General features: G+C 39.2%; 1 protein-coding gene across 8 annotated transcripts in view; it reads left to right on the top strand.

Moving 5' to 3' along the window:
- The window catches only part of LOC108425192 (cAMP-specific 3',5'-cyclic phosphodiesterase 4D-like), a 264,509-nt gene that overhangs the window by 165,588 nt on the left and 73,103 nt on the right, over positions 1-25,818 (top strand). The window contains exon 1 of one of the 8 annotated variants that reach the window (XM_017693670.2): positions 429-1,721. The exons of the other annotated variants lie outside the window; for them this stretch is intronic. Within the exon in view, the coding sequence (XP_017549159.1) occupies positions 1,636-1,721 (86 nt within the window). The 5' untranslated portion in view covers positions 429-1,635. Of the gene's footprint in view, positions 1-428; positions 1,722-25,818 lie in introns of those variants that run through there. 8 annotated transcript variants of the gene reach the window in all.

Below are 25,818 nucleotides of genomic sequence, written 5' to 3'. Positions count from 1 at the left end.
GATAAAAAAATAAATAAAAAAAAACAGACATATGAGACAGCATCATTATGATCGCATGGCCACATATTGGATATGTGTGATTTAGAACTTTTCGCGAAAGTGACTCAAATCCAATCTGAAATCATCACGTTTGTTCACATGGGTCTGAAAAAAAAAAGGATTTGTGTCAACTCTGTATTGTGATCATTACAGCCTTTGTCTTTGTCCTTAACACAACTGGCATTGGCAGAAACAGGCGTTTCCAGCTATGAAGCTCTACGGCCTTATTTAGTGCTCCATTACGTTGGCTAGCCAGAACCTCCCTCGTGGGGGCCCTTGACGCTCGCACTCAGACATCCAGTCACACAGTCTCTCGCAGACACACACACACACGCGCACGCACACACACACGCACACCCACTGCAGCCGAGAGCTGGTTCTGCAGCACAGCTCAACAGAGTGAGTGAGTGAGTGAGTGAGTGAGTGAGTGAGCGCAGTTGAGTTAGCAGGAAAACCTGGATTACTATCTGATCAGCTCAGAGTGAGTGAGATAAGAGGAAAGCACTTCAGTTTTGCAAAGAGTGAGCAAGGTAGGAGGAGGTGAAGGAGTGGGAGTGACTGTGCGTGCTGTGTTGCATTAGCACGTGCTAAGAGGTAAGGCTTCTCCCAACACCCTGGCTGCAGTTAAGCCACCCGGACGTCCCGAGGGTGACAACAGCTGGCAGGACAAGGCGATGCAGGGAGACCTGAGATGACACTCGGTACTCTTTCAGAACTTCTTTTCTTCCATCCTGCTGCTCACTGCTGTCTCTCCGTCTTCCCTAAGGCTGCACCTCCCATCCTTCAGCAAACAGGGCTGAATTAATCAGAGGTGTCTGCACTAAGAGGATCAATAGCTTGCACTGTGCTGTACACGACTGGAGCCAGCAGGCACTCTTTACTCCTGAAGTGTGTTCACTTTGTGCTTCTGGGCTCTGAGGTGTCCCACCAGTAGGTCCTGTACCATTATTTTTCTCCATGGCATCCAGGAAGATGGCAGGACAGAAGAAAAGGGGTAACTATGTGCCACACCAGGCTTGCTGGAGACAGAGGCATGCGGCTCTCTCTCTCAAATGAACCCTTCCCCCCTGGATGACTTGGGGAAAGAGAGAGGGAAGGAGAGAGGGAGAGACAGCGCCTTCTCCCCCTGTGGAAGACAATAATATGACTTCACGATGAGGATGTGCCAGAATGAATTTGACATCTTAGCCGGGAGAATTCCGCGAAAAAGGCAGGAAAGTGACGACTCCTACGCCACTCTTTGCTTTCTGTTTCTCCTCTACTACTATAGAACAGCTCTTCCAAGGGTGCCCTGACTGTTTTTCCTTTTTCTAGCTCCCCTTTTTTGTTTAATGTTGGATGAACCTTACATTCTTTAGCATTGGCATGCTCATTTTGTTGCCTTAAAACTGTACTATGGGCTTTTTTCAGATCTTTGACATGGAGTAGTATATCACAGAGGACAATGTACTCTATATGTTTGCTTACAGCCTCTATGTCTTTGAGAAGGACTTACGAGGAAGTATGTAAGGTGTGGAAGTAATGGCATTCTCCAGACCCTGTGTAAGGGCTATTTATTTATGAAAGAAAAGCCACGCAAACTACACCTTTGCTTAAATGAAGACTGGCCGCAATTACACAGGAAGGGACCAAAAAATGATGCAAGTCAATAATTTCCCATTCAGGAGGCATTCCTGGATATGGTGAGTGCTGTTCTGTATTACTTAATCACTATGAAAAAAATGTGTTTGTGTTTTGGATTATAACATCATGATATCCCCTGTGTCAGGTCAATCTTATTTATAGACCAGGCTTATACACAGATGAGCTCTGAGATTTGCATTAATCTTGAAGTAGACATCCGCTTCATGAAAGCATGGTCAGAGCAAAGGCTCGCTGACTGCACTTGGTTGGAAGAGGGTAGATGAGGTTGAGACCTATGTGTCGCTTCCTATCACAGCTGGCAGGCCTCCACCACAGGCCCATGGCTTTGTCAGCTCAATGCACTTCAGAGCTTCTGGAGCTTGAAGGTCTAACGACTGTCATTTTCCATTAGAAAATGAAATATACGGAATGATGACCCTGGAATGAGACAGCATATACATTTATTATGATTATAAAAGCTGCACTGTTAAAATATACTGTAATTGCTCAAAAAAGCATTAATACACAGGCATTAGTACACCCTTAAACTTCATGTTACAATTTAAATAAATATGAAATTATCACCAGTGCTAGTGCTTAGTGCTTAAACTGTTTAGGTTAATTATGTGAACAGGCAGTAGACATACTTTTCAGGGAAATTTGAAATAGCATGATTATCACTGTCTCCACCCCAACGAATGATCAGTAGCTGTCCCCACCCCTATGAATGATCATTAGTTGATGGTGATAATGACATTGACCACAAGGTACTAAATGCACTATGATGATCCCTAACAACATTCCTATTCAAGTATCGTCTAATTCATACTCAAGTAAATCTTCGCTGTGGTCCAGGTTTAGCTCATGGTGTGGTCCACATCGTGCTTATGTTGTAGTGGTCTGTGGTCAGTGTTTGACCATCACACAATGGACATCCGAATGGGATTTAGGTATTCACAGCTTCACAGACAGGTTCTGCCTCATGTAAATCCTCACATTTTCGCTCCTGCTACACTTGCTTCATGTGTCTTGCTCGCACTGTTTGTGGTGACTGATGGTCTGGCCGGTTGAGGGTGTGGCACTGTTTGTTCTGAGGTTTTGCAAGACCACTTGCTCAGAAACGCTTTTAACACCTAAGTATGAGCACAAGGGGCTTGTGCCGTCACTTTACTCTTGAAGCCACGTTAAAGGAAACAGAGCAACAGTGACTCAAGCATGACAGAAGTATTTGTTGGTTTTCTTGTCTGTCTTTCTCTTCCTCTTTGACGTAATTTAAACAGGACTGACAGGCTGGAAGCAGGATGAATGCGACATAACCAGCGGGCCCATGCAATTACAAGATGAACATAACATGCAGAATGCAGTTCAGCTAGGCAACATTTCACGCACGTTGGCTAATCTGTTAGTTGGACTGCGTTTGGCATCTTTGAAACTGTCTAGTCAAATATAGGTGTCATAAAGTGAGGAGAGGCACACCAGAGCTACCCAACTGACACATGACCTTTAACAAAGCTCCACTTGGTGTGGTAGTCATAGTTTTCCACGCACACCTAAAGCACTTTTTAAGTCTTTGTGGAGAAAACAGGCAAGTTGTCTTTTTAAGGCACATTTTTCTTTTGGATGAATGAGGTTTTTCCTGACGTATGAGCTAAAGGCACAGCTGTTTGCTGTGGACGTAAATAGTATGGAAAGAATGCACAGTTTGTAGGAGGTTAACAGAAGGTTAACCGTGCTTTGTCAATGATTTCATAGTACACTGTTGGCAATGCTTACTGTATATGGGGCCCAGGCATTGGGAGAGTGGGTATGTGACTTTGACTGGAACTACTATTAGTGTGGGCGCTATTTGCACAGTGCAGGGTGGAGTTTTACCTCCCTTCAAACGGTCACATCCACATCCTGCTGCACTAATGTTGTGTGCCATAGCCTGCAGACACGGTTCTCATCGTTACCCTGTTCCTCCAGGCTAAGAGGACGAGATCAAATAACTCCATTGTGTCAATATGGGTCTGAAGTTTCATGTGAAAACGGTGCATTATTGCCCGTTCAACAGGTTGGGAAAAAGACAATTAGCATACAGTATTTTTCTAGTTATGACTTGCCTGAAACAAAATCAGCTTTGTTCAAATGTAATTTGTTTGAGATTCCTATACATTACATTAACTAGATTTTGTGTCCTAGATAGTCAAGATTTGCTATCTGACAACTTCTAAAACAAATAAGTTGCCCTTCATTAAAAGGTTGAGTCGTCAGCGGAATGATACACATCATAAATTGGATTTCTCAAGAGCAGCCCAGGAACAGTCTGATTCCCTTGAATCCTTATCAGTCTATGAAAAGCAAAATGACAGTGAAAACAAGCCACATCACTGTTTGCAAAACAGACATTTCACTTTAGACCAGTTTTATCAAATGGTGCTGGAGTCATGAGTTCAGAGCCGAGACGAGCACATGATGCATGACATTTTCTGAGACAGCGGTGCTTCTTTTTTCTTTTGCTACGTTCTTCCTTGCTTTCAGGTGATCAAACAGTTCCACATCTGCATAGAACCAATCAACCCATATACATATTTTACTAAAAATATGCGCTTATTCTGAACATCAAAAGGTGCCTGAGGTCAAGATATTAGTCAAACAGTGGACAGCTAAGAATTTTAATGGGATTCTATCACTGAACAATTGAGAACACATGGCGGTCCTGTGCACAGGTCCTGTTTTTTATGTTTGAAGTGTAATTATGTGGATATTTCTGTCTGACTGTGGAAACTGACTGTGGATGGTGAAAAGTCGGTCCAGTAAGAGTGAGGTGAATCTGACCATACCATACAATATCTGCAGAAACAATGGATAAGGTTGCAAATAAAACAATGTTTGCTAGCTTTTCTACTAGTAGTCTCATTTTCAACCCCCTCTTTCACCCTCATTCTTTATATCCTCTGATACGTTGACCAAGATGACCAAGCTTGTTCTTTTAACTAGTGCTCTTGAAATTAATATATTAAACTGAAGAGCACCTGATGGAGTAAAAAATTACTTTTTTGATGAATGCCTTTTTTGCTGTTAGCATTTAGTATAATTTTGATGCAATTTTTTAATTCTCCTGCTGCTTTAGCAGTAAGAAACAGAGCCTGACGTTTTTTGCTACATTGTGTTTTTTATTTACAATAAAAACACAATTTAGTGTAAAAATCTTTCTCATTTGGTTCCAGAATTCACATCGATGCCCACCTGCCATCACATGAATTTGTTCAATTCCATCACCAGCACATCTGATTTAACATAATGAAGCTTTATTTGAGCCAAACTAGTTGCTGAATGATAACTACACATAGTCTTGAGCTTCCTTAAGGACATGTTTGGAAATTGTTAACATTGACAGACCTACTCTTTGTATTCATGTTGTTTGGACTTGTTGTAATATAGTATTTTTTGAGTTAAAATACTTATTGCCCAGACAATTTCCAAATACTTTAAATACTAGATTAATTGTCATAACAAAGGTAGATTACTTGATTGTTGGTGTTATTAATAGTGACCGCCTTCGGTTTTCTCCAATTCCTTCAGTGTGCAGTGTTGCATCGCTGCTAATTAACTCAATCAAGTATTGGTTAATGCACAGTGTACAATGGACTCTGCTTTACTAACACACTGGCATAAAGGAGCAGGGGGGGGGGGGGGGGGGGGGGGGCGTATAGTCAATACATCTTTACATTCAAGCTGTTGTCTGATTGGGAAGCAGTGTAGGAGGTACATCCATGTATGATATATTTATTGTCAATGTTCGTGACAAACGAAATGAAGCCCTGTGCTGTGGCTCCTGAGGCATTAGGCTGCTGTCCAAAACACAGCATGTAAAAACTAGTGTTGAGAGTAGCTTGAAGGGAACCAAAACAGATGTGTGTGTGTGTGTGTGTGTGTGTGTGTATAGTTTCAAAATAGAGCTAAATTAGCATACCTGTCTGATGACAGAAGATGTTAAGTTTAGGAGGACTATACGTTTCTTTACTGAACACTCAGTATCTTGTTACATATTATGTATCTTATTATATTGATCATCTTACCGAACTGGTTCAGAGTTGACTGCTTTGACCTTATTTATATGTAATTATGTTTACTGTATTGAACCCAATAGTTGAACATTCTATTTTCACTACCAAAACGACACAATTTTACTGAATGTTTTGGTAGGGACTGTTTCAGTACTGAGCATAGTTCAAAACCTCCAGCCAGTACATGACCAGAAAAAACACAACTTTGAACAGTTGTACACACATAAAATCATACTGTTTTTCATTAAACACAAAAAAAGTTTCATTTCAGAAAATTCCACAGTTGGAGCTCATTCAGTAGAATGGTCCATATATAGAAGTTGCAGCAAAATTAAATGCTATAAAGTAAAATGCCATAAAAATTCCAGGCATATTTCCTTTAATTTGTTCGATTCCCATCCCTTTATTCTTCAATATGCTTTTTGAAATGTGTGTGTGTGTGTGTGTGTATATATATATATCCTTGCTGTTTGGATAAAACCTTGCATGTCGTTTTTTTTTTTTTTTACAGAATTTGTGAATGGTAGCTGCCCTTTACATTGTGAAAAGCAACAATACTTTCAGAGAGTTTTTTTTTCTCCAACATTATCAGATGATAGTTTAGTTGGACTAAATCAGTTGATAATTTTTACATTTTTTTTATTGATTATTGATTTTTTTTTTATGTATTTGCCTACTTCTCTCTGTCTCTCCCTCTTTCTCGCTGTGGTGTTGACATCTCATCACTGATTATTGGAAACGCATACAATACAAATATTATAAAAGGCTGTGTCTACTAAACCCTAGCTTACAGGAAGGCTGGCTACATTTAATGAGATGTAATACAGTCAAATTTACCTGCTGATTTCTTAATTATATTATATATACTTTGCCATCAATATGCTAGTTAAAAGTGAATTTTTAACATGCTGGTTAAAGTATGTTGTGAGTAGATAATACAGCTACTGTGAACTATTATTAAGTTCTCATTTGATTGCTTATGTACAACTATGGAGCTTGTAGCTTAAACTGAGTCACTGCTGGAACTAGGCTTAAGCATACTGATTTTATGTTATGAGTTGTCCAAATAAAACATGAAGGATTTTGCATTTTACAAGCATAATGTGTTAATTACCCTCATAAATTGTAATATTTTTATCATAGCAGTGTCATATGTTTTTGTATGTGTGCTGCATACTTGAACATCTCAAGAAGTCAAATTCATTCTGGGTAGCATAGCACCTCATACAGGTAGACATAAACATATCAGGCTGTTAAGTCTATTGTCAAACCACAGCTGTTATGGGGTCAGCTTAGAAGCATGGTGTCCTCTTGCTAATTACAGCCATGGCTGCAGTTGTCATCGCCGTTAAAGCGTGGTGTGATTTTACATGAATTATATGTGAATTACAAAAGTTAAACTCATTGACAGGAGAAAGATTCAGAGAATCTGGAGAAATCTCTGCAAGTAAGCGGCAAGGCAGAAAACCAACATTTGAATGCCCGTGACCTTCGATCCCTCAGGCGGCACTGCATTAAAAACCGACATCATTCTGTAATGGATATTACCACATGGGCTCAGGAACTCTTCAGAAAACCACTGTCAGTGAACAACAGTTTGTCGCTCCATCTACAAGTGCAAGTTAAAACTCTGCCATGCAAAGTGAAAGCCATATATCAACAGCACCCAGAAACGCCGCCAGCTTCTCTGGGCCCGAGCTCATCTGAGATGGACTGACGCAAAGTGGAAAAGTGTCCTGTGGTCTGACGAGTCCACATTTCATTTTGTTTTTGGAAATCATGGACGTTGTGTCCGCCGGGCCAAAGAGGAGAAGGACTGTCCGGATTGTTATCAGCGCAAAGTTCAAAAGCCAGCATCTCTGATGGTATGGGGGTGTGTTAGGGCCCATGGCATGGGTAACTTGCACATCTGTGAATGCACCATTAATGCTGAAAGGTACATACAGGTTACATACAGAGCAACATATGCTGCCATCCAAGCAACGTCTTTTTCAGGGATGTCCTGCTTATTTCAGCAAGACAATGCCAAGCCACATTCTACACGTGTTACAACAGCGTGGCTTCGTAATAAAAGAGTGCAGGTACAAGACTGGCCTGCCTGCAGTCCAGATGTGTCTCCCATTGAAAATGTGTGGCGCATTATGAAGCACAAAATACGACAACGGAGACCCCGGAATGTTGAGCAACTGAAGTTCAAGCAAGAATGGAAAAGAATTCCATCTACAAAGCTTCAACAATTAGTGTCCTCAGTTCCCAAATGCTTATTGAGTGTTGTTTAAAGGAAAGGTCATGGAACACAGTGGTAAACATTAAATATCTTGTCTTTGTAGTGTATTGAATTGAATATAGGTTGAAAAGGATTTGCAAATCATCGTATTCTGTTTTTATGTATGTTTTACACAACGTCCCAACTTCATTGGAATTGGGGTTGTACAAAAAGTATATGTAATTCATTGAATAAATCACTATGTAATTAAATTCTCGGCCCTCTCAAGGGGGGATTGACTGCAAGAGATGGTATTGTGTGAAGGTTGCACAGTACTTAGTTTTTATTACTGTATAACCTTTTTTAGTAGTATAGCAAAGCTAAGGTGATATCCAGACTTGTGAGTGTCAATATAAAATCTTAATATCTTGTTTGAGTTTTCATTTTAATCACTTAAATATAGATTTTTATCACTTTTAATCAGATAAATTTACAGTCTGCTAGTCTCTCATTTCAGCAAGTTTATGGCATGTGAGTCGTTCCTCAGCTGTAGTCCTCTGTGCTTGGCTCTCATCAGAGAGTGTGGCTGTTCAGATAGCAAATCATCTCCAACTCCAGTGAGTGGCAGCTTTATGCCCCACCCACATGGCCTCCTACTCCAGCTGTGCTCCATCTTGTCACAACCAGTCCTTTATCTTACAAGGAGAAGCATGTGAGAAAAGGACATCATGGTCTGTTCTCTCACTAAATGACTCTGCATGGCTTCTGTCTGAAGAATCGTAGCTACAGTTCAGTCATACTGAAGTTTCATGCATGATTACATTAATTGTGAATGGACAAAGCTTGTAGAACCTTGAGATCCTATTTTTGTGGTATTTTTATCTTTTTAAAGCAGGTATATTTTTGTTATTTACATGGAGCAACTGCTAACCTAGTGCACAGCGGTGTCTGGATTTGTGTTTGATTTTTTCCAATATATAACATTCAGCAGATATCACTTAGAAAAATCAACATGAAGTATGAAATTGATCAGGTGTGCCCAAACTTTTGCATACAACTGTATATCAGCAGGCATGATTAGGCGGGCTGCAGTGCTATTCAGTTAAATCAACTCCTCTCATTCATTTTACTAATGGCAGGTCATTGCAGCTGTTGTAGAAAATGCATGTATTCTGTTATTTCTATGAATAGTGAAAAAAATGGATCATATTCTAGATTTCAGGCTGATATTTTTAGTTGCAAATATAAGGCATACAACAAATGTGTTTTCTCTCATCTTGTGTGCATGTGAGTTGTTCTCTCTCAGGGACAGAGTGTTTATATTAGCTAATTCCTCATGTCTGTGTTGACTTGAAATTTGGCAAGTCTGGTGGTTTAAAGCAATAATCCACTAGAGGCCTCGTGTTACAGTGATTTTAGAGTAGCAACAATTTTATTTACATAGCACTTCACAACTGGAGCAGATCAAAGTGTTTTGCAACCCTGAAAATAGTGTAAAACAATTGAAGCAAACTGAGTGGGGAAATAAAATTAATTAAAACTTCGCTTGTTATATGACAGTAAAACAAATAAAAATAAAATGTTAGAAAAAACACTAGAAACAAATGAAATGAACTAAAAAAAGATCAAATAAAGAATTAAACCAGGCAATGTACTTCAATGATAGAAAGCTATGCATACATTGCATAATCTTGCTCCCCCCTACCTCAGAGAACTGCTGACCTCTTACACTCCCTCTCGCTCTCTCAGATCTTCTAGCAATAACATACTTGCTGTTCCACACACCAGACTTTCCACCTTGGGAGGGAGGTCCTTTAGTGCCATGGCCCCCAAACTCTGGAATTCTCTTCCTCAGTCCCTCAGGGACTGCTCTTCTCTTTCTTCTTTTAAATGTGACTTAAATTCTCTTCTGTTTAATGCACATTTTTCTTCCTCCTCCTCTGTATAGTGTTTTTTTTTTGTCTTGCTATGTGAAGCGACCTTGGGTTTGTGAAAGGCGCTATATAAATGTAATTTATTATTATTATTATTATTATTATACCATATACAGCTCAGTGATTTCTTTATGTCATTTAAACCATATGTAGGCATACAGTAAAAGAAAATGCTGTGGCTAAGGTAATGACCTTTTTATATATATATATATATATATATATATATATATATATATATATATATATATATATATATAAAAAAATAATATTTTTTAATGGCAGAAATCTAGAATCTGCTTATTGATATTCACCAATGTATGTTAGCGTCAAGCTAGCTCAGCTCTAGGTCAGATATTGTAGTCAGCTCTAATTAAATTGTAAACATTAAACCTTGTAACAGGCAGTATCTTTTCCTTGAACTTGAGGCCTGTTTTTTATTATCATAGTGCTAGCTTATTAGCTAACTTAAAAATGATGGGGGGGTCTTTAGTAAAGTGTTCTATGTGGAACCATTTCCATGCATAAATGGTTCTTTGCATGGTGAAAGTGTTGTTCAGGTTGATGGAGAATGTACTGTAGATGGTTCTGTATAGAACCTTTTCGAAAGGGGTTCGAGAGAGCACCAAAAAGGGTTCTGCTAGGTTAGGTTACATGCAAAGTGTTCTTTGAGTGTTCATGTGTCTATATAGAATTATTTTCTTCACTAAAAACCCCTTGAAGAACCATCATTTTTAAGTGTGTACTCTACTGAGGGCATAATATATACAGTTAAAAATAGAATATAACGTGTAAGCCAGTTAAAGGGAGTCTGTTTGCAGAAATGTGATGTTGTGAGGCAGTTTGTCATCTGGTTGCATTTTATGTGCACAGATTTCAACACTAACAACCAGACTTTTTCAAGGAGTCATTATGAAGCCACATTCATGTGTCTGCTGAAGCTCTGTGCTTTTTATGCTAGTAACATTGCTGTTCCTGCTGTAATTTCTTCACTCAGCTGTAGTGACAGCCGCAAACTACACACTGTCCCAGAACGCCTCTGAGACTTTTATTGGGGCGAAACAACAACTTAGAAAGTAAGAATACATACTTTCACTTCTGGAGAAACAGTAACAAATTACTTCTCCATTCCCAAACCAAATATCTCAGCCATAATCTTAAAACACAGTGGTCATGTGAAAAAAAAGGGGGATTCAGCTTTCTGATATATTCTCCACCATTCCTAATTCCATTCATATTAGCTACAGACAGTGAACAAAAGGCATTGACTACAGTAACTGTGCATTTGCTTGTGCATTTTAAGGCTAAAATGCCACCACCATGAGCAGATGGTTCACCATCCAGATGAAGGAGTCTGTCCACCTCAAAATAGCAGGCTGTGAATGTGACCAATCTGACCTTACAGAGGAAAGACTTCTCAAAACACATACTGCATCATGCATTTGTTGTTCACGTACAGAATATACAGACTGTTTCTTATTATAGCCTATGTCAACTAGAAATGCTAAAAGATGGCATAGGATAATATTTCAGTCATTTCAGCTCACATTTCTTCTAATATCAAATACAGTCATAACATATTTCTGCCAAGGTTGCAGAGTCATGGTGACTGTGTTTTATCTATTGTTTGCTGCGAATAAAAGACCTTATGATATAAATAGCTTTGGACCATAGTTGACTATATGTACAATTGTATGTGAAGAGGAGTCCTTCATTTATTTACTTTCCAGTCAAAACACCCATTAAGTACAAGTTATTAATTATTCACTATCAGGAAAAAAATATTAAAATTATTAAAATATTTATTTAATAGAAAATTACACACAAACCTCAACATCTAAATAAAATTTAGATTTAATTTATTCAGTTTTGTCTATACTTAGTGAATCCACATTTGCCTTTATTACAGTTTAAATTCTTTTCAGGAGACTTGATTTAGGAACTCCGCAGGGATATTTTTCACACAAAGCATGAATAATTTGGACAACAGCAAATTAATTAGATTATGTGTATAAATTATGCTACTTTGCACACCAAATGTGATTTTTCAGATGGTGTAAGAGCAACATTGTTTTATTTGCTGTTAGATTTTTGCGCACTTTTGCCAGTGATATGAACTCACTGACCGATCCTGGTCACGTCTGCTGTTGGCACGGCGACAACCAAGATGAAAAATTGATTGTGTACCAGCAAATGGAGACTGATGGAATTTTATCCCGTCTCTCAAAGATGAAACTTTCAGCACTGTTTATTTGATGGTGGTAGTTTTGATGATCTTCCAGGTCTTGCATGATTGGAACTCTAGTTTTGGAAACTTGGAACTAGCTTAAATCTGATCTCCTGAAAAATGTATATCTTGTGTTTAATTGTTGTTTTGACTCAGAATTTAGTAAATGAAGGTGATCTCTGAGCAGTACTGTATGTATGCTATATAGATATATCGTGTGCTGTTACCTTGTGATCTTACTACAACAACCTCATAAAACCCTAGCAACCACCACGGTAACACTAACTAACTAACACTAACACAATATCACTTTATCAACCAGTTTACAACATTACAGCAACCACATGGAATACAATAGCTATCACTTGACAGCTTCATTTGATACCAAAGCAACCATACAGTAACAATCTAGCAACTCCCAGTATACCACAGCAATTACCTAGCAACACCACAGCAACCACTTGGGATGCTATGCAGGATGCCACAACAACTGCATAGCAACACCTAGCAACCACCTAGAGTACCATAGCAACCACTTAGCAACACACTATGAACCGCCTGCCAACACCTTAGCTACTATCCTGGATACCATAGCAGGCACCTTGCAACCACCTAAAATATCACAGTAACCACTTGGCAACTCTAGCAACAACCTGGGAGCTGCTTAAACTGAACAATCACTTTCTTCAAGAAATGTACTTTGTACTGTTTGTAGTCGTGTGCTGTTTTTTATAATATCTCACCATATTTAAAACTGTGCAGTCTTTTCTGTAAGATATTCATGCTTTCACTCTGTTGCATTGCATATAACAAAAGATCTCTAAAATGCATGGCCTACAGTAGCTGAATTACACAAATAAGTTGGTTCATATGCACCTTTTTTAAATGAACGCCTATATAATATGATTAGCACTTAACAGCTTACAGAAGTTAAGTTGTTTCTAGCTGCGTCAATTTTATTTATTTTCTTTCTTAATTGCATCTCGCTGTTTACATCTTTGGATGTCTAGAACTTACATGACCCACATTTTCCTCAACCTCAAAGATGCACTTTTCCAGTGTAGGCCACTGAAAATGTACCGCCGTCAACACTAGCCCTTACAAAGCCACTGAACCACACAAAGTTGTTATTTCCAAAACAAGTCTCCAGACTGATTCTAGTTGAGATTGGTCAAAGGCCTTAACACAGGTTGTGCTGTGGCTTGTGTTCGGGCCTACGTGCGTCACCGCTGGCCTTAGTTTTACAGTTTGGGTTTAGGGTGGGAGTGCAGAAAGGATAGGAGGGTGCTGTGGTTGGTACTGCCACATCACTGCAGTGGCGCAGTGCCGTCCTGCATCTTATCCAGCTCGCTGCACTGCACTCCGCCACCCCGGAATGGAATTGAAGTCCATGGTGTAGGTTCTTATTTAATTATAGTGCAGACGCAACCTGAATCAGCAAATCTTAAAGCCTGGGCCCATCCATGCAGCTCTGGGTGTTTGGAGGCACTGCGTTTCAATGCATTATTGGTTTAAAGTGCCAGGATGGACAGGCTCATAGATCAGACACAGTCTTCTAATAGCTGACTAAGAAGATAACCGTCAAAAAACGCGTTCCCACTTTTTCCACAGTATTCTCCCATGTATAGTTGTGGCCAATTCCCACCTGATCCAAGTTTGTCTTTTCTCATGACTGTCAGGCTGGGAGGGTGTGGCTGCTAGGATGAGGGACACAAGACAAACATATAAATATCAGTGTTTAGTGTATTCACCCTTTGTCGGTATTACAGCTTCCATTTTTTTCAGGAGAATTTATTTTTTACAGAAATCTGCAGGGATATCTTTCCACACCTTCGAAGTTCAGTCCTAGAAGTTGGTTGCAATAATCACAAACACATGATGCATGATGTGTTGAAATCTGTTTGTATAACATTTGTAATGCATTCAGTTAAAAGATAAGCCAAATATACACAGATTAGCCATAACATTATGACCACCTCCTTGTTTCTATGCTCATTGTCCATTTTATCAGCTCCACTTACTATATTGATGCACTTTGTAGAGTTACAATTACAGACTATAGTCCATCTGTTTCTCTGCACACTTTCTTAGCCCCCTTTTACCCTGTTCTTCAATGGTCAGGCCCCCCACTGGTCCAGCACAGAGAAGGTATGATCAGACACAGCAGTGCTGCTGGAGTTCTAAACACTGTGTTCACTCACTGTCCACTCTATTAGGCACTACTACCTTGTCAGTTGACCTTTTAGATGTAAAGTCAGAGATGATAGCTTATCTGCTGCTACACAGTTTGTGTTGGTCGTCCTTTAGTCCTTCATCAGTGGTCACAGGACGCTGCCCACAGGATGCTGTTGGCTGGATATTTTTTTTGTTGGTGGACTATTCTCAGTCCAGCAGTGACACTAAGGTCACTCAGTGACACTCAGACCAGCACAACACAAACTAACATACCACCACTTCGTGAGTGTTACTGCGGTGCTGAGAATGGTCCACCACCCAAAAAGTACCTGTTCTGTGAGGGTCCATGGATGTAACAGGGTAAAAGGGGGCTGACAAAGTATGCAGAGAAACAGATGGACTACAGTCTGTAATTGTAGGACTAAAAAGTGCACCTATATGGTCAGTTTAGCTGATAAAATGGACAGTGAGCATAGAAACAAGGAGGTGGTCATAATGTTATGCCTGATCTGTGTAGATGTTATACATCTCCAACCATGCACAGATTTGCTGCTATGCTTGACTGATGGTTGTAGACATGGATTAAAAACTCTTTCAATGGTATATACACCAGTGAAAGTTGCGTATACCAGAGTATGTGAGTGAAGTGGATTGGCCCAAAGCGTTCCTCTACTCACTCTGCTCCAGCTTTTCAGTTTCCTGCTTCTTACACATCAGAGAAAACCCGCACCCTGTCCATTCCATATGATTCATTCTTATGATATTGATTATGATTCAGACATGTGGACAAGACAAGGCTCTTTATTTCACAAATGATATATTTTGTGGTCGGTATTAAATGACAAAGTAGTAAACATTCTGTGCTACGCAGGCTGTTTTGGTAGATACAGACTTGAAATGATGGCACTATCACAAGCCAGAAAACTGCCCAGGTTGGATAAATGTACAGGCTTTTAACACTGTCTTCATCATCCATACAACAAAATGAACAACACACTCCTGGACAGAAAAATAGGCCAAGCCCAAAATACAAAGTTTTTTGCTAATGGTTTTGGCCTGGACAGAGTCCAGATTTAAACCCTATAGGGAATGTTTGGTCTCACATTAATCACAAACTATCTCAACAATGTTTTTCAATTGTTTGAAGCCATCAGTGCTTACTGGGAAAATACTGACTCTTCTTTCTGTAAAAGGTTGTCTGCAAATTTACACACAAACCTTCGACTTCTTCATTTATAGAAATCAGAGGTAACGCGATCTCATATTAAGTTACTTTACCTATTTGCTTTGTTTTTAAGATGTTTTGCAATCTGTGACGAAGTCCAGTTCCACTCCACACTATTCATATACTCTGGTGTATATACTGCCTTCTGTTTCTTGCAAAGATGTCAAATTTAGCTTAGAAAACCTTACTGCAAACTTCAGACGTCCAGTTGTAGGGGAAGTGTTCTTTTTGCCTTTCTTTTTTATCGTTCCTAAATTTTTAACAATGAATGTTAGAAGTGTTTCAAATGTTATCCATTTAAGATGGAACGTGAAATTTGAACAAAGGAGGCCAGCTTTAACCGAATTAAGACGTGAAACAATGTTTAGCTGTGTTTTTGATTAGCCTGCAGGGCAAGTTTTATAAAGCATTATATAAGCCACTATTAGCCTGTTTTATCAAAAAAAAAAAACATGTATAAAGTATTTTCCCTGCTTAAACAGATCCGATTGAACTCAGCAGCTACTGTAACTAACCAGCCCTTAATAAATAAGGGCTGAGGACAGGGGTAGGAGAAATGGTTGTGCTGTAGCCCTCTAGGACTGAAGGTTGACACCCAGAGACGGACTGTTCAGCCAGCCGGAAATATCCTCCCTATCCCTGCATTGCAGCCTGCTGAGGAAGATTTCTCTTCTCCTCCCTAGAAAAAATAGTCTTTTTTCTGCTGTTTCCAGCAACTTTTTCTGGGAATACATTCAGTTCATTTAACAGGAGATTTCAATTGCAGATGCTCTTTCCTTTTATGTCTCTGAAGGACATTTTAGTCCTAGCTGTGCTCAGTTACGGCCCTTATTACAATTTTTTTCCATGAAGTGCACCTTTGCTTTTCAGAGAATTCTACTGAATCTGACTGAATTTCTGTTCTTTTCATTCCCAGATAATTACGTAAAATAACATAAAACTTTCTAAAAAATGTACAGAGATATTTGGAGAGTGTTTTCATGTTAACAGAAGAAAGTGGGGAACAACCTAACATGTTTTTTTGTCTAATAATTGTAAAAGTATTTTAACAGGATTTTCAAGCACACGTCTCTGCTGCAGATGAATACATACATTTTGTTTGCAGCACCTACTGTTTCTGAACAGTTCAGCCAAAAGTGGCAGCAGTGCTTCACCTCAGAGACGTTGGTGGAAAGTCTGGTAAATCAATGCAAAACACAGATGAGCTTTCCAGAGAAGCTTTTTCAACCTGAATACCTAGAAATATATATTCATGAAAATACAGTATGATTAGAAAGAGTTTAGAAAAAAAAATTGTGAAATGCAGTGAAATTGTTTTTGATCACAAAGTAGGAAAGCATATATCAGCATATAATTTGAAATATATTTACATCTGGAGATATTGATGAATGTATGTCTTCAAAATGTAACCTTTTGAGTTTATATGGGGGGATATGGATTTCTCTCATTGCCTACTTTGGGAGGCTTAGTTAATATGAACCCTTGTGTGTTGAAGCTGAACTGAATCATATAGGTTTGTAATAAATCATATAGGTTTGTATGTACTTAATTACACAACTCTGTTATAAAAAAAAACATCACAGCAATTCAAACTATGTGGTATGTGCAATACCAAGCATTTCTTCACTGCTCAGGTCTTCTGTTCAGGTGAGTGTAATTGTGCAAGCCGTGGCGCAAATTCAGTTATGTTCTATTAGGTAATCAGAACGTTTGTAAACAAAGGGACTTGTGATGTGCAGAATGCAGAGATGTTTAGTTTGGTACTATAATGCCATACATAAAGCCTGCAATGATTTGAAGCATCCCCTTCTGCACTCACTGCCTTTGCTGTCTGTACCATTATAGCCTGTTTTTAATAATAGTACACTGATTAAAAATCACACGTTATATATCAGTGATCTTTACAGTCAGGTAATAAGACTATCTGTTTCAAAATTTATGATCCCAAATATTCATGCATCACTGCTGGTGTGGGTTTCCTCAAGTGCTGATAGTGCTAATACCTTGAGGAAGTTACATTAAACTACAAACCTTTTATATGCTGCTTCTGTATTTCTTTTACAGTTAAAATGACACTTGGTTCAATTTATTGAGATTTGTACTTTTCAGAGGCATTTATGTCGTTTTAATCTCATTGTTAAAAAAATGCATATGTTCTACAGCACATGAAATTTAGTGCTACATGCTCATGCTCAACATTTCTATGTACAGCCCTGATTAAAGTACAGGTTTACTGTGGGCAGATTGACTGATTAGCTGTCTTGCTCCCTAGCTGTCGATACTTTGTAGCTTCCGACAGAAACAGCTTGAGCTCAAATATACAAACATTACTCACTGCTGCCCTCTGTGGGTGGTATGGCACCAGTTAGCAGATTGGAATTTTGCTGTTTTTGTAAGACCCATGACATTTCTCAATAAATGTGTTTTCTTTCTATTTTACACACCTTTTTTTTACATTTGCATCAACCAAATTGATGTAACATATTTCAATTTTGTGGCATAAACAAATAATTGTGAAAAATAACAACTATGGAGAGTAATTGTGGTCATCTTAAGTAAATGTGATCAGTTCACATATTTATGGTCAGGTGATTATGTAAGTATTGTGCTAGTCCTATTGCCTCTGTTTAACCTGACACTTACCTACACAACCTAACCTGTAAACTTACACATGTATAATAACTTTGTCTCATAGTCTTGGCTGCTCTCAGGGCTTTTTCCTCATGTTCTTAGGATATTTTTCCTGTAAACCTGTAACTCTGCTTTTGGAGAATGTCTGCTGTAGAAACACACACACACACACACACACACACACACACACACACACACACAAGCCGCTTCTCCTTCTGGGTCGCAGGGTTGCCGGAACCCATCCCAGTGGTCATTGGGTGGAAGGCATAACAGACCCTGGACAGGTCGCCAGTCCATCGCAGGGCCGCTGTAGAAACACTCTACAAATAAAACTGAACTGAATTTTTAAGTAAATAAAGAAGAACTTAGAAAGAACATGTACAGACTCCTTGCTCAGGCATGTCATAAACCCTGAAGACAAGCTGCAGTGATCTCATAGCTGCCACGATAGACTCTCCAATGCGTATGAAGGACAGGGCAAGTTTACAGGCTCTGACGTACTTGTGTGCCTCGCTGGAGGGGATCTTCACAGACTTAGCACTGAGTCAGGGGCATTCCCCATGATATTCCATGTGGGATCCTCGTGGAGTCACACCTTCCTTTCTTTCACCCTTCCAAGTACAGGTCAGTGATGTCACAGGGGAGGGTTTGATCGGATTAGGGTTAGATGCCCTTCCTCCTGCCAAAAATGTCTAAATCCATTACCCCAGCCATGTGCAGGTGTTCTCACACTAAGGATGTTCACGCCACTCTGCTGTAATCAGGCCACTCCTTGCATAGTAAGTAATGCGCGGATTAGTCATTACATCGCTGACGGAAACTCCCTCCCGGGCTTTCATGCCACGACAGCGCTCAAATCCACAATGCAAATGAGGTTGCAATTCCTAAAGTAGAATCCAGTGGATGTACCCTGTCGTGCTCTTGAATCTTAAATCTTGAAATAGTATCCAGGCTAAATATAGTCTTTGTATTGTTGCATTATACAGTTAAGAATTGGCCTGGATTTCTAATAGTATTGAGAGTTTTGCTTATGTGTCACTGTTTTAAACAGGAATATATCATAAGACCAGGACCCGTGTTACAGAAACGTCCAAACTGGACAAAGTTTCATAAATGTACTTTTTTTGAGATTTCCCTTAAAATGAATAATATTTCATAAATAAAATGGTCTACCGTGATCTACTGTATTCTAGGTGTGGGTCACTGTGGAGTTCCTGTCAGAGCGCAGAGTGGCAGATGTTTAAAGCACATTTTAACAATCTGTGTTGCATAAATGTGCAAAACTATTAGTTGAAAAAACAGTTCAATTAAAAAAAGCAAAATGTCTAAAATACAGTCTGTGACTCACATTGCTGTAGTTATTGTGTTTTCATCTAGATCCACCTAAATTATGATGAATTATGTCCATCTAAGTATGAAAACCTTTATAAAGTTCAACATAATGGAATTTTTTATACCAGTTAAGTATATATTTTTGAACTATACATCCAAGCCAAGAACTATTTAGGAACCTGTATTTTTTAAAAGTGTAGGGTGTTCCCATGGTCTCTCATTTAGGATCATCACAAGAGCAAACGGGCCTGTAATGTGATGAGGCACAGAGTCTGTTTACATTTTATCTGAAGGCCTTTGGCTTATTATTACCTCTTTTTTCCTCGGAATGAAGCCATTGTTTCTCTGTGGGTTCAGCACACTTCATTAGCGAGAGAAGCTGAGCCCCTTGGGGAACTGTGCAAAATTTTCCATCTGGGAATGTTGTTTTAAGAATACATATTCCCAGATGCAGTTGGGGTCACAGGAAACGATGGTGGTAGCTGGGGTGTCTCCTGCCCTGGGTTTAGCCTGGCAAGAACTGGCTCAGTTGGGCTCAAAATTCAAAGGTCACCCAGTGGTTTCTTCTCACTACCACATCTTCCGGAGTTTTCCACAAGCAATAGTAACTCTGAAGGTGGCACAATCTTGCTAATTTTAGATTTTGATTACAGTCTTGGAAACTGAGAAGAACTTGAGTGATAAGGGTAGTTCAGAACCACAGTACAGCCTGTGAAAGCTAAGCATAGCCTTCTGACCTTTCCGAGGTCACTTTGCCTGTTTTCAGCCATTGCATTGTGCAGGAGCATGTTTCCCTTGACAGCACCTACTTATTAGCAGTGGCAGAAGGCGTTTGATTTGCAGCCACAGTTTTTCTGCATTTTGTGTGATGCAAAAGGAGATATTTATGGTGTTGAGGTGATTTAACCTTTTACATTCACTTTAAATGTTCATGTTTTCTCCAAAAATAGCCTGACGTGCGTGCTCTGTTATTCAATGTTTCTGGATGGAAAAACCTTAGAAGTAAGCTTGGTTTGAAATCATATTGCCAATAAGGGAAATCTAAATGAGACGACACTATAAATAGTCTGTTGAATTGCCAAATCAGAGAGGTGCTGCTTTTCCACGTGATCAACCATTAAAGTATCAGAGAACCTACATTTGTGTTTTCTTTCTTTCTTTCTAATGTTAATGTACAAAGTATGTGTTGTGAATGAATGACCAATAAATGGTCAATGCATTTTTCCAACATTTTCTTGTCTCAGTATAAACTGGACAGGCCTGGTCTTGGGTAGTGCATATGTAACCAGTGTCTTCACCAGTCATAAGGATTTCTTTAACAAAACTGTGTTCCATAGCACCCTCCTTCTTTTTTTTTACATTTGAGAAGCTTACCTAGGGAAAGCTAACAACAAACAAAAGCTAACCGAGCAAACATGACTGAGGCCACCGGCCAGCAGTGACAATATGTGTTTACTGTATACAGCATGAAATGACACACATTCTCACTCAGATATGCTATTTTTAAAAAACTGTGTTTTGCTATTAATTCGTCAAATAGAATAGCAACACCATGAAGTGAAGAAGGTGGTGTGTGCTGTGCTCTGTGTGCGCTGGAAAGTTCCCATTCTTTTCAGCCGTTATTAACTTGTTGTCCATGTTGTTCAGATGACACTACAGTGCTGTAAAAAAGTATTTACCCCTTCCCAGGTTCTTCTGTTTTTGCATATTTGTCACACTTAAAAGTTTAAAATCATCAGACTACTTTTAATATTAGATAAAGGTAACCAAAGTAAACACAAAATGTTTTTAAATGTTGATTTCATCAATTGAAGGAAAAATGCTGTTACTAAACACTGGATGCTAATCATCCACTTACCCAAATTCAATTGATAATTGGGTTCACTTTCACTAACCACACCCAGGCATCTTTACTGCCAGACCTGTTGAATCTAAACATCACTTCAATAAAACCTGTCTGGTAATGTGAAGCAGGCTAGAAGGTCTCTAAATGCAGCACATGATGCCACATTCACATACAGATGCAAAACACAGTCATTGAAATCAACCCGGAAAGGGTTACAAAAACCATTGCTAAGGCTCTGGGACTTTACAAACCACAGTGAGAACCAATTATCATAAAAGAAGAAATCTTGGGACAGTGGTGAATCTTGCCTGGAGAGGCTGGCCTACCAAACTGGGGCTGCCTTGCTTCTACAGGACCTAGAGGACTCGCCATAATTGACAAAACCATGAATTCTGTTCACTATCAGAAAATCCTGAAGGAGAATGTCTGCCTATTAGCTTGTGACATAAAGCTCAAGCACAGTTGGGTAATGTAAGTCCACCTCTGAGTGGCTCAAAAGAAACTTTTTGCTGTTGCTTTCAAAATCCTGACTTGAACCCCACTGAGATGCTGTGGCAAGAACTTAATCAAGCAATTCATGCTCGGAAACCATTCATTGTAGTCGAATTAAAACAATTCTGCAAAGAAGACTCGACCATAAACTCATTGCAACTTACCGCAAACTGATTGCAGTTGTTACTAACAAGGGTGACACAACCAGTTATTAGGTCTAGGGTGCCATTTACTTTTTCACATAAGTGATATATATAGATTGTGAATAAATCTTTATGTTCAGTAAAGAACATGTTCATGTAAAAGCTGCATTTTGTGTATCATTGTATCATGTAATATAATTGGTTGGATGATCTGACACATTTAAATGAGACAAATTAACAAAAACAGAAGAAGTCAGGTAAGGAGCAGATACTGTGTAATTTGCATAAAGTTGAAGCTAGCTTAATGTTTTTTTGCTGTGCCATGAGTCAGAGTCAATTTAAGCTCTGACCACTTTCTCTCTGCTTTAGATCAAGATTTGCTGTGTGCAAAGCTATTAGTACCATTATTGCTATTTTCTGTATTTTCTCTTATTGCTGATATTATTGATGCTATTGCCAATAATTTTGATTATTTAACTGAAACTGATGGATAACAAAACTTTTCATTAACAAAAATTTCCATGTGCACATATTATGATCAGATTTGACCGTGCCCCAGATTTTCTTCTTGAAGTGTGGAACTTTTTATGGGATTGTTGGATGGTATAACACCAGATTTTAGTAACCTACAAACATTTCACATTAAGGCTGTGAGAGGAAAGACTGCTGAATTTACTATTGATGGAGAAGATGTGGAAATGGAGGTCAGCTTTTGCCTTTCTGGGTATTGTTAACAACAAAATATTCAGCAGTCAAGAAATATGACACAGTTTGTCTTTTGGCAGAACAAGGATAAAGGAGCTTCAATGATTTGTCTCTGTGGTCCAAGATCAGAATTGTGCAGGCTATGGTCTTCTTTGTGGTTCTTTATAAATTTAAAAGCTGGACAATAAGTGAGCCAGAAAAAATGTAGATGCCTTTAAATTTTGGTGTTGGTGAAAACTTTTGAGAACACTCTGGATGGCAAAGAAAACAAATCAAGCCTCACCTCTCACTCCAAAAAGCCCAAATAACAACACTGAAGCTCTTATTTTGGACATACTTTGGGAAGAACCCGTTTATTGGAAAATACCATTTACTTGGCACAGTTTGAGGTAAAAGAGAAAGAGGAACCAGCAACAAGATGGATAAATACGGTCAGAGGGATCATGTACCAGCCATTCAGAAGCCTGAAGACCCAAACAGACCCTAACATTGTGAAGAAACCTGTCCAAATATTTGCTGGGAGTCAGAAACGACTTGTTGGCACTTAATAATATAATAATAATAAGAAGAAAAAGCAGAACATTTTTACTGTTTCACTGTGTTCCCTGGTACTTGATGATAAACAGTGGCCTTCCAACAGCAAGGCAACACTTTAAGTGCTTTGTGAGCACTCAGTCAGATGGCATGATGGAAGATATAGCAGCAGACTGGGTGAGTGTGACTGCAGTCTCCTGCGGTGGTGATCATTACAGCAAGACAGAGTGACACAGAGGCCTTGAGGCTCAGGCTAGCACAGCTTATACCGCCCATCAAGGTGCTCCCAGATGATCAGCCCACATGGCAGTCACTAATTAAACCTGCAGCTGGAGGGGAATGTATCCCTCCCATTAGAGGGCACAGCCAGCCCACCTCCAACACATCTGTGGGATGGATGGCGGCGTCTTTTCCGCTCACTGCTATTGTAATGAGCAGTGTTTAGGTAAGTGGCGAGACAAAGTGTCAGCCTTTGGTGACAAATTAAGCATCTCAGACTGGAGGACTGTGGAAGATGTAATGAGGGAGCGGATTGCACACCGATTCCCCCGCCCTCTTGTTTATTCAGGTGGTTTGTTCTTTTTCTCTCCCAGTGGCAGAATCATGTGCCTTCTGAGCAACATTAGCAGATTCCCTGGGAATTCATACAGTCATGATTTTTCACATTTGTTTCAGCAAATATACAACTCTGTGCCCCTGAGTATACAACTTTTTTAGAGCGTAGCCCACAACAGCAGTGATTAACCCTTACAAACTTTCCCAAAGATTCCACACTCTAAAAAAGTGGCACCATTTCACCCTCACGCTACAACCAGGCACCCTACAACTTGCCGTGTCACCCTCACCCTACAACCGGGGACCCTACAACGAAGCCATATAACCCTCACCCTACAACCTGCCATATCACCCTCACCCTACAACCTGCCATATAACCCTCACCCTACAACCAGGCGTCATTGTTTATATGTAAAAACACTATTAAATTTTAGTCATTTAACCTTTTTCCAATTTGGGTCCCAGTGTTGGTCATGTTAGTGAAAATAACTTAATATGACATTAGCTGAAAGTTTAAAATCTGCTCTGTCAGATTTTCTGTCCTTCAATGAGATATGGGTGACAATGAATAATACATTACGTGTCTGTTATTGCGAGTGATATCTCTGACTTCTGTGGGTCAACACACCCCTCACTTTCTCATTGGTACTGACTCAGGGAGCCTTACCTTGCTCACCTATTTCTCTTTATCCCATTGTGTTTTAACGGAGGTTGATTTCTGAGGTATAGTAGATTATTTACAGTACCCACTGTTCCCTGTCTAGAACTGTTTTGAAAGGAATTTTGGTTCATCGCTTAATCAGCCTAAATAAGATTTTAGTAATGGAATTGTATTGCTTTATTGTAGCCTGAACACCTCACAGTTATGACAGATGGAAAACGTTAAAGGTTAATAAGCTTATAAAGGCAAAAACACATATCAAGGTGGAGGAAGGAAGCAGAGCTTATTTTGAGACAGTAAGTGTACCTGCCTAACCATGCGGTTGGTTGTTTTAGCTGCCGACTGCGTGAGATCAGAAAGACTGCGTAATTGGAGAAGTGGTCTTCCTTATTAGGCTGTTTAGACTGCAGTAAAGCAAGCTTGCAAGAGGGAACCGAGAAGACAATAAGCATTCCAGCATTTAACATGATCCTGACAAAACATTCCATCGCTGCCTCCCAAGCTTCTTGGGGCAACAGATCTTAGCCTCTTGGTTTTTCAGACAGAGCTAAGCTTGTGTGCTGATCTTTTGGCATGTCCAGAATTAATTAAAAAAACAGTATAGATCGTGCTTGATTTAGATCTCATTGATGTGTCTTGACCTGCACTTCGGTGTTTCTTGAATTGTTTTTCACCTCTTTCTGCTTTGTTCACATTTCTTTGGCGCTAAGCAGATGGGAAATTTCATGTGATGTAGGGCTGATGTTAATCATTCTTTAGTCTTCACCATATGATTTACCTTGATAAATTGCTGAGGACTGTAATTATACAGCAGGTAGAATTATTAAAATTGTTGCAGCATTAGAAGCCATGTTTAACATTAGAGCTTGTCTTAACTGGGTGTCAGAATCCCACATTCCTGCTTACAGGACAAGTGACTTAACCACTTAGTTATACAGCTGCTCTGCTAATAGTGAACCCTTTGCTCATCAAATTTAAACCATTGCTAATAGTAAAATCTTTGTTGGCGGGGGGTGTCATTGTTTGCATATCTAAAAAAAAAAAAGACATTTTTCAGTTTAGTCATTTTTCTTTTTCAAGTTGGGTCATGTTAGTAAAAATAACCCAAATGTGGTGTCAGTTGAAAGTTTAGTTTCTGTTTTCTGTCCTTGAGAGATAATAGAAAATGATGTATTTGTTATAGCCGGTGATATTTCTTGACCTTGATATCTCTTGACTTGAGAGTTATTGATTTCTGTGGATCTTTGCACTGCTTACCTTCTCATGTAAGCGTTGTGTCATGGTACTGACTGTGGGGGTCTTACCTTGATAAACCTTTTTTTACTAGTAAAACCCTTTGCTAGTTGACATCAGCCCTTTGCTAATAGTGAACATTTTGCAACACTTTGCAGTTTATTGTGATAGTAAACTTCTTCAGCACTTTGCTAATAGTAAATTCTTTGCG

This window comes from Pygocentrus nattereri, chromosome 18, assembly GCF_015220715.1.
Source record: "Pygocentrus nattereri isolate fPygNat1 chromosome 18, fPygNat1.pri, whole genome shotgun sequence".
Taxonomy (NCBI): domain Eukaryota; kingdom Metazoa; phylum Chordata; class Actinopteri; order Characiformes; family Serrasalmidae; genus Pygocentrus; species Pygocentrus nattereri.
Note: the sequence above shows the minus strand (reverse complement) of the source record. Positions and strands in the feature narration are given on the sequence as shown.